The sequence below is a fragment of the Heloderma suspectum genome, chromosome 1 (assembly GCF_057233095.1).
Source record: "Heloderma suspectum isolate Gila_16-S chromosome 1, 16-S_ref, whole genome shotgun sequence".
In the NCBI taxonomy this organism is placed as follows: domain Eukaryota; kingdom Metazoa; phylum Chordata; class Lepidosauria; order Squamata; family Helodermatidae; genus Heloderma; species Heloderma suspectum.
Genome location: NC_139458.1, coordinates 186892777 through 186912378, shown reverse-complemented (window position 1 = coordinate 186912378; position 19602 = coordinate 186892777). Strand labels below are relative to the sequence as shown.

Sequence of the window (19602 nt, the reverse complement as noted above, 5' to 3'; positions counted from 1 at the left end):
GCAGGACATAGAATCATAGGGTTGGAAGGGGCCTACAAGGCCATCGAGTCCAACCCCCTGCTCAGTGCAGGAAGCCTGATTCCCAGGTGGTCTCCCATCCAAGCACTAACCAGGGCTGACCCTGCTTAGCTTCCAAGATCAGACACATGCTGACACGAGTGTTATCTTTCAAACTGGCACGCAGTCTCGGCATCAGTACTAGTAACGTACACTAAATGCAGACTTCAGTAACTTTAATTGCATTATAAAAAATAGTTACAAAATATTTGTCCCTATTTTGCTCTGCAAAATAATAACCACCCATGACAAATATTCAAATGGATTTGAAACACAAAGAACATCTTTGGCAATTAATGTATTTGTAATCTTAAGTTTCCCTCTATAAAGAGTCAGGTTATGATCATCATATATACTGCTTATTCTTATTTACATAACAATACGCATCACCTTAGATACGTTTAATGGGAAATGTACATGAAGTTGTTGTACATTTGACAACTGACTTTATACATAAGGCAACCACCGGTATTAAAAATACATACTTTATATATTTTTATACCATCCACTGGTATAAAAAATGCGATTACAGCCATTTTAAGTTCTCAAAATAAAGAGAGTTGGCACAAGATACATTTTTTGACACTCTTGACCTTTTTCAGAACCAGAGCTTGCTGAGTTCTTTTGCAACCGTCTGAGCAGATGTGAGATGGCCTGAAATACACCACTGTCACCCCACCAAGCATTAGCACTTCTTTGCTGAAGCAGAGCATCACTTCCCCAAAGTCGATACTATGGAAAATGATCATGAAGGATGCTCTGGGCTCATCTCCTACATCAGGCGTGGGCACCTTCTGACCCTCCATATGTTTTGGTCTATGACTCTCATTAGCTATGCTGCCTAGGGCTGGTGGGAGTTGTAGGCCAACAACCCCTGGAGGGCCACACGTTGCTCACCCCTGCTTTGTGTTAAGATTCACCATGCCCTGGCTCACCACTGCATTGCTGCTCCAATCAATCAGCTGCCCAGGGTTGCAAAGGAGACTTCCAGCATAGGAGACACACAGAGGGTTGGTTTACTTCTTTCCCCCTAGCAGGCCTGGTCAGGACAATAACACTGATGTCTCCAGTTTGATCATCTGCATCCATTTAGAAACCAAGTGCCAATTTTCATTGGAACTCATTAGAATAAAAGCTTTATTTTGGGAGGGACAGGGGGTCCAGACTTGAAAGAAAATAAGTTTGTTCACTTTTGGAACCTAGCCAAAAGTGGGACATATAGTACTAGAGGATCTTTAAAAAGAACACTGACACACATGCAGCAGGTTTGCTCCCCCCGCCCTTCAGTTGCAAGTTTGTTATTTTCTGCATATTACATTTACCTGCAGGTAGTTCACGTTGACAATTTACAACATATACACGTACAACATTTGACTACTTCCCTACATTTCCAGTTGTATGCCTCATGTCAAATTGCCCACAGAAATAACCTTAGAACAGCCAGGCCTTACAGAAAGTCTTAACACAGCACTTTCAAAATTGAAGCTAGTTTGAGATCTTAAATAGTTACTGAACATACTTGCTCAGCACTACCTAGAATTAAGACGGTTTTCCAAATCCCCATCCTTTACAAAATTACACAACACACCCCTAATTTTAAAAAAGATTTTAACAGTATTTAAATGGTGTTCAGAATAAAGACTGCCTTCCTCCCCTCCTTCCAAACATATTTCTAAGGTGCTTTCTGTAGAAAGGATCATATTCTCCCCCTCTGTAAAAAAGGAGTCTTTTAATAAGTAATGGGCAGAGCAATCTTTTGGTCCCTGGGAGAGTGTTCCAGGAACCATAGGATGTTTTGGATCTCCCTCCCGAGGCCGCAGATTCTCCGATGACTTTAGGAGGGGGAAACTGACATTGGATCTCCCCCTGTCCCCTCACAGGTGTTGCAGAAATAACCATGGGGGCTGCTTTTGGACAACCTCATAGAGGTCAAAAAGGAGGTGTTCTGGTGGCTGGGAAAGGGAGGGGAGATGTAAGGCCAGGATCCGCAGAATCCTATGGCCTCTCGTCACCCATCCCCACCCACCACCAATGACCTGCATGGGCTCAGAGGCCTGTCTAGCTTGGGTGAGGGGTGAGGAGGAGGAACTGGATGCAAAATTGCCTCTGTCCTCCACCCACCCTGTCAGCAACAGCCCAGCAGGGCATAGGATTTTTGGAAGCCTCCAAACTCAGAGGCTTCCACTGAACAGGCAGCAATCCCATAGCATTGTGCCATTATGCTCATAACTATAAATAGGAGCCAGATCATTGAGGCATTATGGGTTTTTTGTCTCAATAGAGCACAACACAGTTTCTCTATATTCCTGTCTGCAGTGTAACCAGAATGGTCACTCCTCTGTGCATTATGCTTTGTATGCCAAACAAATTTATTCTGGTACCACCAAAAAGAGGAACAGATGGGAAATTCTGTACCAGATGCTTCGCTCAAAATAAAAATACAGTTCTATTTCTTTTGAATCTCCCACAACACAGTGAATTTGGCATATTATTGGTGGTGGCAGTAGGATCCAAGCAGAACGATGCCGTCTGACACCTCCCCAAAGGAAGATCAAGACATACACACTGGATTACAATAATAGCACATGCCTGATTGAATGCAGGCACGAATGTCACATTCAACTGTACAATATGCTTCAGGCATTCAAAAGACATCTGTAAGCGCCTAAATACAAACCAGAGCCATAGGATGTCCTCCTCCTTTCCTGATCCATCTTTAAAAAGGAAAGTTAGATGCACACTGCCTGAACAGCAGGTGATGTGGGGGAGGGGGAGATCATTCCATTTAAGATATTGGAAACAAGTGGCTTACTGAAATCCATGGCAGTTCTGATCGATCCAGAAGAAGTACCATTTAACCCAAATGGAATGTATTAGTGAACATCCATGGTGAAGTGTGATCACAGTGAGGGATTTTCTCTTCGCAAAGCTGTACGGTGCTGGCTGTAAACTACTTAAGATGCTTTCACTTAGTTTCCCAAGCAGAACAGAGTGCAAAATCAAGTCATTCCTCTGCATGCCACACTTGAACATTCACTCATTATCCACTTATAATACGGCACTTTTCCATAGCAAGCGTTTTGAGCACAGCCTTAGGAATACAAATGTCTGTTTCCATGGGTTTGGCCCCACCAGAGTCACAGAAACAAAGGTAGCATTTACTCCAAACACTGTGGCTGAAGAACCTATATTCACATCAGTGGGGTTTGTGCAGAAACAATTTTGGTTGCCATTTAGCAGCAGTGTTTGATGGATTACACACCCTAATGCTGTTAGGGTATCTTACTTGAGATGCAGAAATATGCAAAACTCTAAATGTCAACATTTATGAGAGGCTGTGGGGGAGGGGGAAGTTCATTTTTCTGGCTGATTTAAATCAATCCGTCCTGCCACAAAAATAACACCCATGTAAGTTTGTAAACTTTTTGGCAAATCTTTATGGAATTATGTGTCTTTCCCTCTCCCCATAACATTCCTTTCTTCCAGTGGCCCGGTTCACACGATCACCACAGTATAAACAAGCCATGGTGGCTTAAGCTGCAGCATGTGCTGGATGCCATTTGCCTAGTTATCTGCCTGGGTGTAGCTTATTGTGTCACCCAAAGCCAGGCAACATGGCTTGTTTGAGGTGGAAACAGCCCTCAAATAACCCAACAACAGGCCATGGGTTCGGATGCCTGAGTGGCAAATGGCGTCCAGTACCTCCTGTGGTTTAAATAAGCCACCGTGGCTTGTTTAAGCTGCAGTAATCACGTGAACCAGATCATTATCTGAAACCTTTTTCTCAACTAATTTGTTTATTCCATGCTTTCCTAAAGATCCTTCAGACAGTCACAACACATCTTAAAAATCCATTAGAGAAATTACCATGATTATGTTTTTCTAAATTCCCTCAAAAGAAACAAGGAAGGCACAGAGAAAACTAGCCAGACACTGGCAGACTGTTCCTCAAAGAAACCTGCCTTAAAACAACAGGCCTTGTGTCAGTAGAAAAGGGACATATTTCCTTCAAGTCCATTGTTTCTTTTGGTCAAAAGATACAATAAGAATAGTTAAACAATAAGTATGGGTTCTTCTAGAACTGAAGTCCTTATCAACTCATATCAATTATTCTAAAAATCCTAACAGCATTAAGCAAGACATATATAGATGAATGGCTAGGAGAGAAAAAAGGTAGCCCTTTCGGTATTGCAAGACATACTGCTAAAACATCCACCATCTTTACATGGTTGATCTCTGACCAGCTTCATCAAGTTTGGGATTTCGTTTTCTGGCCGCAGCTTCGGTACTGAACTCCACTTCAGTCTTATCTGCACTGCTGCAGTCAGCCATAGTTGACCCTTCTTCATTATCATCAAGTGTTCCTCCATTTCGCTGTTGGATTTTTGAATTCTGTTCCCGCGGGCGCTTCCAATGGGGCCTTGTTGCCATCCACAAAACAACAGCACCAAAGACCAAAATCAGAACACCAAGAGTATTGACAAAAATCGCTTCTTTGGGGGAGCTGCTATATGCAGGTGTCTTCCTGGAAAAGAAAGTTACTGTAAGTGCATGACGAACAACAGAGAGATATAAAACAGATAAATGAAAGAATACTTACAAAGCAAAAATAAGTTTTTCTGTAATTCCCATTAGTGCTGTTGCAATCACTGTTCCAAAGATGAGAAGGCCCGAATAAACATGTATTGGCATAACTGTTGCTCGAAGAGAAACAGGAACAAAGGGAAGCAAGAAGACCACAAAACCTAGAACAAGCTAAACACAGATATTTGTTTTATTGGTAAATATTTAAACACAAAGACTCCTGTTGCATCTTAAAGACTAACCAATTTATTGTGACATGAACTTTCATGGGCCAGAACCACTTAGTCAGATGCATGAACTGTTATCCTCATATTATATACACACACAGGTGAAGGGGAGAAGAAGGTATTATTAGAAAAGGGAGGCCAGAAGGCCAAGCTAGGTGTGTCCTTTTATTATGAAGAGCACAAATGCAAACAAGAACTAGTCAGAAGGGCAAAAGCTCAGGCAGAGTAGGTGTGACTATGAGCCATTCCCCACTGACCATTTAAAAATAAACAGGCAAAGCAAGATGAACTATGTATAAACATATCTAAAGAAGGTTACTTTCTGGTTACTTTCGATTAAACCTATTTTAATCCTGGTTAAAATAAAGCTGGTTACTTTCTATAGAGAGCTGGCCGCTCCCAGTTTTTATTGAGCCCAAGTCTGATAGTGTCAAATCTGAAGATTAGCTTTCCCCAACCTGGTTCCCTCCAGATGTGCTGTCCCACAACTCCCATCATCCCCATCCAGCATGGCCATGATGGGAGTTGGGGTCCAACACATCTGGAAGGCGCCAGGTTGGTGAAGGTTGCTGTATATCAATTTAACTCAGCATCGCCATGCTAGAATCTCCCTTTCAAATCCTTTTTCATCCATGTCTGCTACTGAATGCCCAGGGCGATTATTTCAATTTATTTACCCCAAAAGTTATACTCTGGCAGATGAGGAAGTGCTTGAAACCATCATTCTGCTCTGCTGCTGCTAACCATGCAATGCTAGTCACTATAGCTTAAAGAATTGATATCGCTCCTGCTCAGACTGTCTTTAAACAGTACATAAAAGGACTGGACAGGAGTTGAACTGCATTAAACCTATGCATCATATAATTTTATTTTTTATAAAAAGATTTTTCCCACGTAGACGATAGGATAGAAATCACAGGATCTAGTTAAGAATTTTTCTTCTTAATTATATTAAAAGGACCCATGGTAAAAAGTGATACAGAGGCAATATTAAAGTTTATCAAGAAGATCTGTATGTGGAAGATGCTGAGAACCTCTAGAACAAACTGTGAATGTGTACACAGAGAGAGTCAACTTATTTATCTAGTGAGCAAGACAGGCAAAAATAAAACTTCCACTTCTGAAAACGCTGAAACAAGAATGCTTAAGATCAGAGCTCTGAACTTGTTGGCAAAACATTGCCTTCATGTATGGAAAAGCTGCATTACCATAAGATAATATTAACATTGTAAAAACACTTCACGTTCCCTCTAAAGCCTTGAGTGTAGCCCCATAAATGCTAATCACCTAACACAAGAGAAAGAAGCTGCAGCTTCCACTCCAAGATCTTAAAGAAAAACAAACAAACAAACAAACAAACAAACAAACAAAATCAAGCAGGGCAAAGCCTTTCCGTCTTAGGTAACATAAGAATACCATTTCATATGTTACTTATTATCCCGATATGCAGTTTAACCAGTATGAAATGAATAGTGGTTAGCGTGCATTTGTCACTAGCTTTTTCTGCTCCTCTTGATCATCTTAAAATGTCACCCCTGCCAAATAAATGAAGCCATCATTGGCTAAAATCCTAGCTGGCTCATTCCTTGTGTGCACTTTTAAACTGAAGAGCCAGCTGCAACACTAGAAACCTGGGCACTCATCCATGGAGCTGACTGACCTGCTCTGAATAGACATGAAGAGCAAACCCCGGGTTTCACCACGTAATTGCTCTCTGGCAAGCAATATAGGAAAAAATAATGGTGCTATTACTTGCACTGCATTCACTTTGTGGAGAAAGAAACACATTTTAGGATACCGTACTGGCAAGCTTTTATCCTTCATGAGCAGGAGAGGGTCACTAAGACAACTTTACCAGATTTCTCAGCAGAGAATGGCTAAATTCTGTTCAGGCCCTGTCTATGTTTGAGGCTTTGAAAGTAGACAGGACCATAGCTCAGTGGGTGAGCACACGCTTTGCATGCAGAAAGCCCTGGCATCTCCACGTAGGGCTGGGAAAGAATCCAGCCCGAAACCCCAGAGAACCGCTTCCAGTCAGTGACCTGGTTTACGCGCAAGGGCAGCAAATTGTGGGTTAATTAACCCATAACTTGCCATAGTGAGTGCCAGGTACATTCCACCACCATTTTGACTATTCAACCCATGATCAAGACAACTGGGGGTTGCTACATGGCATCTGAATCCACGCACTATAGGTTAATCGTGGGTTAAACCCACACTTAGCCTACGATTAGTAGTCAGGTCAACTGTGGGCTGTTTAACCCACAATTAACCTGTAGTGTCTGGGTTCAGATGTCACATAGAAAACCCCAATTGGGGGTTGAATAGTCAAAAAGAATAATCACAGTAAATGGTGGGCCAACTACGTGTGAACAGCCCCAGTGCCGAAAATGCTGTGCTAGATGGACCAATGGTCTGACTCAGGATAAGGCTGCTTCCTATGTTCTTATGAATCTTGGTGGCTCTCTGGGCTGCAGCAGCACCACCACCCTTTAAGAGCCTACCATTGCTTGTTACGCCCATCAGAACTTAGTATTTTGTTGTGGCAATCTTCTCAGGGCCAAAATCACAGCCTCCAAATTCTCCCTCCCTCGCCATCTTTAGAGTGCTCCTGAAGAATTTTTTATTCTTCCGTGGCTTTTGGGGTTACATGAAATAGTACATTTTTCCTTCCCTCACCTACTGTTAAAAAACAAAGAGTTTTAACATCTATCAGATATGGTCCCATTGTACAATTATACGAAATACCCGTAGTGCAGGAGTAGGCAACCTGGTGCCCTCCTCCACATGTTTTGGACTACAACTCCTAGCCAGTATGGTCAATGGGACTGTGGGAGCTGTAGTCTAAAACATCTGAAGGGCACCAAGTTTTCCACTCCTTCCCTACCGTCATCCTTGGTGGGGTGAAGGAGACTTTTGCATATAGAAAGGGAAGCATTTTTTCTTCAAAACTGGAATAAACACAGGGCAGGAGAATCAAGGAGAGCTTGCTCATATGAAGAGATTGCAAATATTATCGTTTTGGGGATACTACATTGACCCCATGAAACAGCATTGTGTATAATATGTTTCCAAACCTACCTACCCCTGGCAGAATGGGGTTTCCCATTTAGTATGCTGGCTTAGTATTTGGGAATCATTTTTACCTACTTTCTCCCTCTCTCGCAGCTATGTCTTCTTGAGAAGGCTGAAATCAATCAAGTTTAACATTTTCATCTTTATTTTTCAACCTGTTGGGACCTGTTGTGCCCGCTCCAAGATGCTGGCAAAGTATTTTTCTTCCTTAGGCCAGGTGTTGCCTGATTACCAGGAAAAAAGTTTTTTAAGTCCCCAAACTGAATGAATTTGCATAATGGAAAGTCAATCTGCATAAAGACAACTTACATATTTACATAATTTATTCTGTTTACAAGGAACACCGAGTTTGGCTTACTGGGGTACAAAATTGTATGTCTTGAGTTGTAGTCAACACAAACCCCCCAATTAAAACAATTCACACACAGGCCGTTCAGTTGTGAAAACATATTGTCAATAAAGATAAAACAAGACATCTTATTTCACCTTTAAGTACCGTTTATAAATGGTGCCTAACCTGCAGAGCATAAAGAATGACAGCAGTCAATCCAATCCAGCTGTGCAGACTGTACATGTTAGGAATCTTCTTAGCATTATGGAAATCAAAAACAGCCACCAAGGAAATAATTGCAAGAGTCAGAGCAATGGTATTTAACCCAGCATGGATTAATTTCATCAGGAGTTTGCTGCATTTCCAAGTCCACGGTAACCTGTACACAATAATAGCTAGAGATGGAGAAAGGGGAGAATTCAGAAGTTTAGAAAACAGTCTTTCCCCAAAAAAACATTAAAACTGCTCCTGCATTATTCAAATTATATCTATCAGCTATTGAGAATGTAGCTACACAAAGCTGGCGCAAGCAGTCACACCTAACTCAAGAGCCCAACCCTAGTCAAGGAGGGGGTATCCGATTTTCACAGACAAATGTGTGCACAGTATGAGATTTCTAAGTGATGCCTGCTACTAAATAAGCATGATTCAGCAATGGAATGTGCTGCCAAGCTGAGACTTCCCTTTTCCTTTGCTTTGGCCCATTCCTGTCATGATGCCCTTTCTCTAATCCTTTTCAGTAGTCCTTCAGGAAACTGTTTTTAAAGATCATTTTCCCTACATCTCTTTCCCCCAGGACACTTCCTCCCACATCAGCATTTGCACCTAATTTACAGTGACAATTCTTCCCACTCTCATTTGAACACTGCCAGGGTGGACTAACTTAAATCAGAGGTGGGCAACGTGTAGCTCTCCAGATGTTTTTGGCCTACAACTCCCCTCACCCAAGCTGGCTAGGGCTGATGGGAGTTGAAGGCCAAAACATCTGAGTGGTCACAATTTCCCCACCAATGACTTAAATAAAGGCTATTTAAATCATCACTTTAAATAATGATTTAAATCACGTGCCCCCATTTTGTTCTTTATGTATTTCCTGAACAAAAAAAGCAGGCTAATTAGTAGATGTAACAATTAAAACATAATGGTTTCCAAGTTTTAAAAAGCCTTCTCACTGTATAGATGCAAAAGAAAAGGGGCCATATCTCAAAGGCAGAGTGCATGTAAGGCAACCAGAGGCCCGTCTACATGGGAGGTTTTCTCCGATGCTGCTGTGGCTTAAAGTCGTTAGGGACACATGATGTCGTGCCTAATCTGCAGCCAACCAGCTGCATCCCTCTTGAAAAGCTGCATTTTCTGGAAGTCCTTTTACTCCATCTTTTTTACTTAAAGTGGCTCCCATGCCGTTCCCCTGCAGTATGCCCAGTCCCTCTGCACTGAATCCTGGGCATGCCTCTGTGGCTGTGACCTGGCAGTGAGGTGGTCAAGGGATGGGGCTGCTCCCCCCATTCCCTCTTTTTCCCCATTCACAGTGGGGCTGCTTTCGCAATAAGTAGCCTCCTTTTCCCATTCACAATATCAGTAGCCCTGTTTCATTCACAGTAGTGGAGTAGCCAGTTTATATGTAGTGCACAATAAAGAACGCAGAAGTAGAAAGTGGAAATAGAAAGGGCAGGCAGCCGCTATTTCGCAGTGGCAATATGCCTGCAACCTCGCAGCCATGCGATACACCTACAACTAAGAAATACACAGAGGGGGGAGGAGAAAGGGCGGCCAGAACAGCAAGGGAGCATGGACAGGGCTGGGAACAAGCCTCTCCAATCACAGAATCGCGCTGGGTCGCCCCTTCAGAGTAATGCAGTGGTTTGCTTTTTCCATTCACAAATAGCAGCCTCTGATTCATTAATGTCTCCCCTTCAGAATAGTCCCCTGTGTGTGTGATTTTCCTGCATGTTTGTAGGGACAAGGAGGCGGCTTAGTTCCAGTCAGGGAAGTGGAGGCAGCAGCCGCAGCCGCCGCACTGCTGACTCCAAAGCGCAAGCAGAGGGAGGCAATTCCAGCCCTTTCTCTCTGTGCAGGACCTAGGTGCTGCCTGCCTCCTGTCTGACCATCAATCTGTCTCTGGGCTTCAATACTGGTGGTTCACAGCTGGTGGATGTGAGGGGGAGAGATGTAGGGTAAACTATCTGACATTACTCATCTCGTCCATTAAACTTCCCTGAGCAGTGGGGCATGGAGAAGGGCAGGGAGGAAGCCTCTCTCATTGGCTGAGAAGTGTCTGTGGGGTTGACGACGTTCACTTCTAGTAGTGGGATGCCACCCATTCAACCGTGAAGTAAGGCAGATTAAAGTGCAGTTTGACCTGGAAAAGTGAGTTTTACGGTTGTGTTTACTCCACATTTTTTGCTTCTTGTGCTCCTAACAGACCAATTTCATGAAAATCTGTATTAAACATGAAAATGCTTCACATTCGTTGCCATGTAGCTCCGGCCCTGAGTCAAACAAAACTGGAAAACATCCAAAATAACCCCGGAAAAAGAAGAGACGAAGTCTTAGGATAGTGGTTTTATTCCTTGAAGTAGCCCAACACATTTTGGCCATATATCATATAATTGGGCCTTCTTTAGGGTCAATTGTTATAAAAAATAAAAAAGTCTGCAGAGATCACCAAAAGGTTTGTTGCCACGATGAATCCTTGACTTCATGTAAGTGATCTAACTTTGTATCCTTGTATTTGTAAATAGAGCCAAACAGAAACTCGGTAACTTCACAGTTTCACGCTGTTTTTTTGTCACTGTTTGGTTACTCCTGCCAGTGGCAGAATAACCTACAGTGGGGGGTTTTCCACATGTGGGTTTTAGATTAGAACTACATTAATTGACTGCTACAGCATCTAACCAGAAAAAGCCCAGAAACACAGGACCCTGAAAAACAAAACCCAAACTGTCAAGAATGCAGTCTTCCATATTATGATATGGCGACTCAACTCATATGCTGGGAAACTGAGCATGACTTCAAGCATCCCTAAATGTCTGTCAGTAACAGATACATGAGATCAATAATTTTAATGAGGAATGGAAGAAATAACTATGCTGGGAATCAATCTTACAGAGAGGAATCAATCTTACAGAGAGGATTTGTTAGAGACAAATTTCTTCATTATTTCCAGACATTTTAAATCTCTAGTCTTCCTATAAAAGGGTTCTTATTATATAGATTTTAGAAATCAGTGGGGGGGGGGTAGTAAAGGCTGAGTAACAATATAAAAACACTTTGTCTTAAATTCTAAAAGAAACGATTTCATAATCCAAAGCTGTTCCATTTTTCCAATCTTTTGGAAAAAAACAAAAATGACCCTTAGGGAAAAAAAAACCAGTTTTTTCCTCAAAGCTTTCCAGTTTTTTTCTGGGCCTTCACATCTCTAGTCAACACACAAACACTGCTGCTTGTATGCTGGGAAGGCCCTTTCATGCCTGCACTGAATGCGCAAAAGGTCAATGGCAGGCCCAGCTGGCTTGATCTTGCTCTCCCTAGCTATAGGAAATGGTCTAGAATCAGGGCAGGCAACTTGTGGTCCTCCAAATTTTTTGGCCTACAACTCCCATCAGCCCTCACCATTAGCTATGTTGGCTAGAGTTGAAGGGAGCTGTAGGCCAAAACATCTGGAGGGCCACAAGTTGCCCACCCCTGGTGCAACAGAATGGCAGCTGTCCAAAATGGAGGAAAAGAAGGAAGAAGCAAGAAGCCAGGAAGGAGGGATGGGGGAAACAGGGACTTGAAAAAATGGGACCAAGAGTTGGTCAAGCAGACAGGAGGCTTGGATGCTGCTTTCCCATATCTATTACATTTCATGTTCACACAGGTCCTACAGAAATTCCCCATGATCTTATTCACCCTTCCCTCTCACACACAAATTCCTCCCACCCCTCTATGGATTTGCTTTTATTAGGGTGTAGCATGGCTTAATCTAATCACATCAAACATTAATAAAAAGCTATTCCCATTATGTCAGCATCAATGCTAAACATGACTTAAGCTGACCAGATTCTTTTCTCTCAACCATGGATCTGCACCACTGCAAACATAAAGCAAACCAAGGAAAGGAGAGGAGAAATTTGCATGGGAGGGAAAGAGTGTGTACTCTCATGACACTCCTGGTCCCCTAATCATGGTTAGGAGATTGGGGCAGTATCCAATGCTGTCCGCGTGCTAACGGGACCCACCATTTGCCAGAGGATCTTGCAGTGATCAGAAAAGAGTATAAAACCTTTCCAAAATGGGGCAAGTCAGCGGAACTTTCAGAAGGAAGCTCTGCTGATCTGTCCCATTCTAGAAATGAGCATTTCCACTCATAACCGGGACTACTGTTGGAAGTGCTAGTTCCTTTTGTGCAAGCAGTAGGTCTGGCTAGCGAAATGGAAATGGTGGGGGCACAGAGGCAAAATTGGATACTGCCCCAGAAATGTTACATCTGCACCAGGCCTCTGTGGAATAAAGATAGGTTTTCATTCCATTGTTTTGCAGTACAGCTTGGATACACACAAAGGTGCACACAGACACACAAATATCAGCCATCACTCAGCATGTTGATTCCTTACTACTTCCAAACTGGCCACAGGCCTCAGCCTTTCAGTTGTTTGGGAACCTGTAGATTCAGCTGACCTGGAAGTTGGAATCATGCTAATCAGTATGAGGTGAGACTTGTAACTGGTACATGCAGCTGGTAATGTCACAAACCCACTGAAATCTCAATAGCCAAGCCCAGCCTTCCCTAACTTGGTGCCCTGTAGATGAGTTAGACAACTACTCCCAGCATGCCCCAGCTAGCCACAGGCTGCCCAAACCAGTGTTCTTGTGTGGCATTGTTCTCTGTAGTCCCTTGGGGATTTCCTGGAGGTGGTAGGTCACAGAAAGACCAAACAAAGACTATATTCTTTTGTTCTTAATACCTCTCTCAACTGGGCCTGCAAAGAGGTTCAAGGAGGGGGAGAAGAACAGGAATCCTCATTCAGTTGCATAGATATATGTACTATATAGGTAGGTCTTAACATTAAGATATTCTATCTACTTCACCATAAAAAGGGAGGGAGTATGTGTTTAGACAAATAGGAATGAACAACATTAACTCTAAGACTCTAAATCCTTATAAAATTTCCTAATTTATGTACAGTGCATGCCAAGGACTACACATCTACTCTACAAGTCATAAAGAAAACTCTGTTCCCAAATGGAATCTCCTGGAACTCGAACCAATGTATATTTCTCTATGCTATAGGAAGCACAATATTGCTATTTTAAGACTTCTTTTCAGGGTAACTGTACATACACAGTTTTGCAATTTCACAGCTCCCCTCACCCACCCTGAAAGAGTAGAAGCACATTCAAATCAAAAAGATGGTAGCCTTGTGTTCAAGTCTGTAACAGGTTGACAAGAGAAACACTAGTTTAAACATAGTAAAACAAGGGATGTTGAACTACTGAATACTCTCATACAGTCAATCCTATGAATGTATACATGCCTGTAAGTCCTATTAAGTCCAATGTAGCTTACAGTTTAGTGAATGTGCATAAGATTACAGCTTTACAGTGCAATCTCCTCAGAAGTAAGACTCATTAAATTCAATGGGGGCTTACTCCAAGGTAAGTGGGTATAGGATTACATCTTGGAGATGTTAAAATAAGACAACATAAAATGTTGACAACTTTTTAAGACAACCTTTTAAGGTGGGGGCGGGGAACTCTGTAAAATCTTCTCTACATTCGACACAACTTTTTGTTTTTAACAGCCTTTGGGTTTAATGTAAAATGTTAATAAAAAGTTATTTCCATTACAGATCACATTCCTTTGTCCCTGGCATGTATACCTCCACAACACACAAATGGCTTTGCACATGTTTTACATGTATCCATAAAAAATTATGCACTGTATAATTATGCATATTTCACTGGTGAATGGATATACTAAAAGTGGAGGATCAATTTAACCTAATAGCACCAACCTGGCTGAACTGTAAACAGGCTGTTGCAAAAGAACTCACAGTTCAGCTGTTTCCTTCTGCACACATACTCTTCTGCTTTTCCACAACTCACTACTTCCTTTGTCGTCTCCTTCTTGCTATGTATCTGGATTCTTGTCAACTTGTGCAAATAGTTCCCAATTTCCCCTGTGTTAAATATGTTCCCCCCGTGACCCCGATTTAGTCACTTCTCAAAGTAGTTGCCCTTTGTTATCACAGAATCATAGGGTTGGAAGGGGCCTAGAAGACCACTGAGTCCAGCCCCCTGCTCAGTGCAGGAAGCCTGATTCCCAGGCGGTCTCCCATCCAAGTCCTAACCATGGCTGACCCTGCTTAGCTTCCAAGATCAGACGAGATCGGGCGCATCCAGCCCTTTGCTATTCAAACGATAAATCTATCTTTGTGTGCAGAATCATGATGCCACCGCATACTTCTAATAGTTTGCTTATGATGCGTTTTCCCAATTAGCCATTTTAATGGTACATACAATGTAGTAATAAAATAAGGACTGTAAAAGCAACACTAGGATGTCCAGGGTTGCTTGCTAAGGTAACAGTGGTGAGACCAAAATAAAACCCATTTGAGGAAAAGAAGTAAATACTGGAGTGGGCAACTTGTGAGCATCCAGATGTTTTCGCCTATACTTCCCATGATCCCTTACCACTGGCTATGCTGTCTAGGGCTGATGGGAGATGTCGGCCAGAACATCCGGAGGGCCATAAGTTGTCAGTCCCTGGATACCACCTCTCCTCCCAGTCTGACTTGTCAGTCCCATGCCAACCTCAGTCTCCACTTCTAAACAGCATACTACAGAGTTAAAACTGATTTAACAGTAATTCCCTCTCTCCAGGGAACTGAAATGGGGATATGCACAACCCTCTTCTAGATCTGGGGAAAAAAGTGTGGAGGGGGTGCGCACACGCAACCTCACAGCCTCCAATGTCTGCACATTCAGTGGAAGTCAGAAAGACTTTGAGAGAAGGGATATGGCTCAGTGTGACAGAGCACCTGCTTTGCATGTAGAAGGTCCCAGGATCGATCCCCAACATCTCCAGATAGGGCTGGAAAAAGTCCTGCCTGAAACCCCGGAGAGCTGCTGCTAGTCAGTGTTGACAATATCGGGTTAGATGGACCCAGGGTCTGACTCAGTATAAGGCAGCTTCCTATGTCCTTATGTTACTTGTGTACGCCAGTATGTGCATGGAACTTCTCCACCCAAGAAAGGACCCTGTCTGACCAGGGTTGCTTCTTATATTGCAGAATTTTACATGTATATTGCTTAATGTGCAGACACTGGGAGAGGCGGTATATGGCAGGGATGGAGCTGGCCTGCACAGCCCTATGACGCCACAGCCCTTTGACCCCATCCCCCTCTGTACATTGTTTCATGTATACCCCTATGTAGTTCCAAGAGGAGAGCAGGAATCTCCAACAGCAACAGGTATGAAACTAACCTAAGTTTGCAGTGTGGCTATACCCAGTTTCAACCTCCCTTCCCACAATAGCAGTTCTTGATCAGCTGACAAATTAATGGGCAGATGGGGGACAGATATAGGTACCCAAATATCCTGTTTATTCTCAAAGCGCGCGCGCGCGCACACACACACACACACACAGAACTCCCAATTTCCTTAAAAACTGTTAGCGCATATCTCTTTTTGTGTAATACTTTAAAATCAAAGTTATTAAGCCAGGTTTGTATAGGGGGGCACCACGGGACCTCCATTTACACTAACATGAAATTTTTTTGAAGAAAAAGAATACAACACATCCATTTGCAAGCTGCAGGGGCTTATAGTGGGAACCATTTTATTTAAGCAAAAAAACAATGATTTCCCCAGTCTACTTTCATTTTCCAGGTCTACCTACCCTATTGCAAACCCAAACCCAAAGGATTAGGTTTACAGTTTTAAAGCTAGAATCCTACATCCACTTATCCTGGAGCAAATTTCACTAAACTCAATAGGGCTTACTTCAGAGCAGATATGCATTAGATTGCTCCATAAATGTTTTACATGTCTAATTCTCTTCTAGCCATAGTTTTCTTTGTCACAATGAGTCCTTGTTCTTTTACCTTTAATACTATTTTAACTAGGGTTTATTCTCCATCTTTGCTCTCTCCTGTTATGTGACACTATTAAATCTAATCTCTTTTAAAGTTACTCCAGCATCTACTCAATTCTTTGTTGGCCCTTTCAACAATGCAAGCTTTTCAATGATGCAAGGTTTTTAAACTTGTGATCGTTAGTAACAGGGATTCCAGAGAGATGGTGATGTTAGTCTGCTGTAGCAAAAACTTAAGAATCTTGTGACAACTTGACTAATTGTATTGTGGCATAAGTTTTCATGGACCCACTTGAAGGTGGGTATAGGATTGCCCCCTAAGTTGTGAACAACAGCCTTAGGGAGAAAGGAAGTACTACCGGATACCTATGTTTTAAAGGTTGCAATTCTATACACATTTACTTGGGAATAAGCTCTACTGGACACAGACTTACTTTTGAGTAAGCATGCATAAATTGCACAGGTAGTACTGCACTGTGTGCTTCAAGTGTGGTGATTTTCAACTAATGATAAAATACCACAAAGGGCGCAATCTTATCAAGATAGGAGGCGGCCTCCGAACTCGGAGGCGACCGCCTATCCAAAGCAAGGCAAGAAAGGCACGGGGGGGGGGGGTGTCGTTCTCTCCGTGACACTCCTGCCTTGCTTTTTTTCGTGGCGGCGGCGTGGGGGCAACCGGGAGAGGAAGCTGCCATACGACACACTGGATGTGTCGTAAGTGCAGCTCCGCTCTCCCTGCCCCGGAATGCCCCTTTTCAGTCGCTCCGTGGTCCTCTTCTGAGCGCGGAGGACGGGGCTTCTCCGTGCTGCCTCCAAGGCAGCGTGGACGGGGGGGTCGGTTCCGAGGTCGGTTCCCAGAAATGAGCATATCCTATGGCCCTCTAGACAGTGTCTAGTGGCCATAGGATTGCTCCCTAAGGCTGTTATCATCCACAACTTAGGGGGCAACCCTATACCCACGTACCATGGAGTAAGCCCCACTAAGTTCAATGGGCTTACTGCAGAGTTGATATTACAGGATTCCACTGTTAATACTTTTCCAGCTTAAATCTGAAAAAACTTCATTATATTATTTCTCTCTCTGGTCCAATCCATCCTTGTCATGCTTCAGTCAATTTTCTCCACTGAATGTACACCCTGAGATAAAATCTAACTAATCTGAAGCAATCAGATCAATCCCCAGATGAAAAGGAATCAGAGTCAAACATTCCACATCTGAAAATTCCCATGCCAAACATTAATGAATGGTAACCCCAGAGCATGATTCTTATTGCTTCATTGCTCAATGGAAGCGGCTTGACAGAGTCCAGATGCGATGACGCTGCCACTAAAATGCAGAGCTGCTGGAAAAAATAAACTGGAATGCTACTTTCTTTGCTAGATACATTACAAGCAATCAAAAAGGCAGGGAGGGGGGGAAAGAATAAACAGACTGCTTTTTAATGGCATTTTTGCGGGTGATCTCCTGAGAGAGTTTACTCCCAGAAATAAGTCCCACTGTGTGTTATGCACCTCGTTTTCTGGTTAAGTATGTGCGCTACACAGTTTTCTGGGCGTTGCGTGCATTCTGCATTATCTCCTGCCCCAGACACAAGGAGAAGACAGCGCTGCTGTGCAGATAACTACAACAATCCTGGCCATTTCAATCCACCAGTCCGCAGTACTTAAAGATCACGGCATTTTCAGCCAAAATCCAAAATAAACAATCGCAATCCTCACCCCACCCCCGGCAAAATATGCTTTTAAGAGAGTCGGAAGCAGCAGCAGAGGCTTCAATCCTAAATTTGCTGGAGAAACCGAGGCTGCGATTCTGAGGCTGCAGTTCTATATACTTCCTTACTTGGGAGTAAGCCTAACTGAACTCGGCCAGGCTTTCTTCTAAGTAGACGCACATACAGGATTGTACAGTCAGGGTCGGTTTGTTAACCTGAAAGAGTGTCGGCAGCGTCCCTGAGACTTGCAGGCACTTAGGACGCCCAGGGGGAAGGGGGGAAATATCCTAAGGCCAAAACAGACGTTACTTTAAATCGGTATCTACCAGCTATGCCTTTCTTTCTTTTTTACTCTCTAGTCGGCACAGGGCCCCCAATTCGGACTGGGACCCTAACCAGGACGGGGAGTAAAGGGGGCTTTTAATATGGAAGGACTCCCACGAAGTCCAATGGCCCTTTTATTAACAAGCCTTAGAGGGCCGCTCACTGGTTTGGAACAGCCACGCAAGTTTGGGTAGCTTCGCCCTCCAGCGAAAAAGTCCTGCAGCGCCTTTTCTCAATCCTATTAGCAGCTGTCCCCAACCCCAATGTCTCGCTCTCAGCCGCTCCAGGAGCGAGGCGAGGCGAGGCGAGGCGAGCCGAGCCAAGCCGCCGCCGCCTCTTACGCACCGATCCCTTGGACGAAGACGAAGCCCGTGCTGATGAGGACCGGGTGCCAGTTGAACTCGGCAGCGTCCCCGTCCCAGGCGAGCCCTTCGCGGTAGTGGAGGACCCAGACCAGGGCGAAGATGACGGAGAGGAAGCCGAGCAGCAGCGCCGAGCCCAGCAGCGCCAGGAACCGCCTGTAGCCCTCCATCTTCCCCCTCGCGCCCACCACGACGCAGTGCCTGCAGACCCAAACAAACTCGACGGCGGGGCGGAGCCGGGCCGAGGGCGCTCAGCCTGGCGCGGCCTCCTCTTGCCCTCCCCCCGGAGGCGGAGGAGGAGATGCGCACATGCTTTAATCGCGAGGAAACTGAAAGGGGAAGCTCAGCCCCGGGCAGATCCCGGAGGGCGTTCCGCAGCTTTCTCCAACTTTTGCTGACTTTTAATTCTTTCGCAGTGTTACCCCCAGCCTTGAAGTGAGTTCAAGTGAGAGCATCTTGAAGTCACATGCTCTGACTTGGATTCCTGCATTGAGCAGGGGGCTGGACTCGATGGCCTTGTAGGCCCCTTCCAACCCTGCTATTCTATGATTCTGTTCTATGATTCTATGTGTCCGAAGAAGTTGTTGAACACCTCGGGCCAAAACAGACATTACTTTAAACGCGTGGCTAGCGGCTGCGTCTTCCCCCGCTTCATTTTTACCCCGGATCTGGGCTCTAGCGTGGGTGATCTTTTAAGATCTGGATTGGGCCCTCTGCGCCTACTCTTGAGTAAAACATGACAAAAGTTGCTAGGCACATCTTTAAAGGAATGTCTGTTTTGGCCCACAGATCCAGTCCTGGGCACTTTAGCTTGGGAATTAGTCGTGTTGAATTCAATGGGCCTTATTTCTG

The 19602-nt window shown here is 43.9% G+C and overlaps 1 protein-coding gene across 1 annotated transcript; it reads right to left on the bottom strand.

The window, feature by feature from the left end:
• Positions 1-218: 218 nt before the first annotated feature.
• On the bottom strand, positions 219-19077 carry CYBRD1 (cytochrome b reductase 1). Its single transcript, XM_084812750.1, has 4 exons — positions 18734-19077; positions 8461-8669; positions 4658-4812; positions 219-4582 (listed from the first exon to the last, which is right to left on the bottom strand). Exons 1-4 carry the CDS (start codon positions 18918-18920, stop codon positions 4279-4281), a joined length of 855 nt encoding a protein of 284 aa, XP_084668876.1. The 5' UTR covers positions 18921-19077; the 3' UTR covers positions 219-4278.
• Positions 19078-19602: the final 525 nt, after the last annotated feature.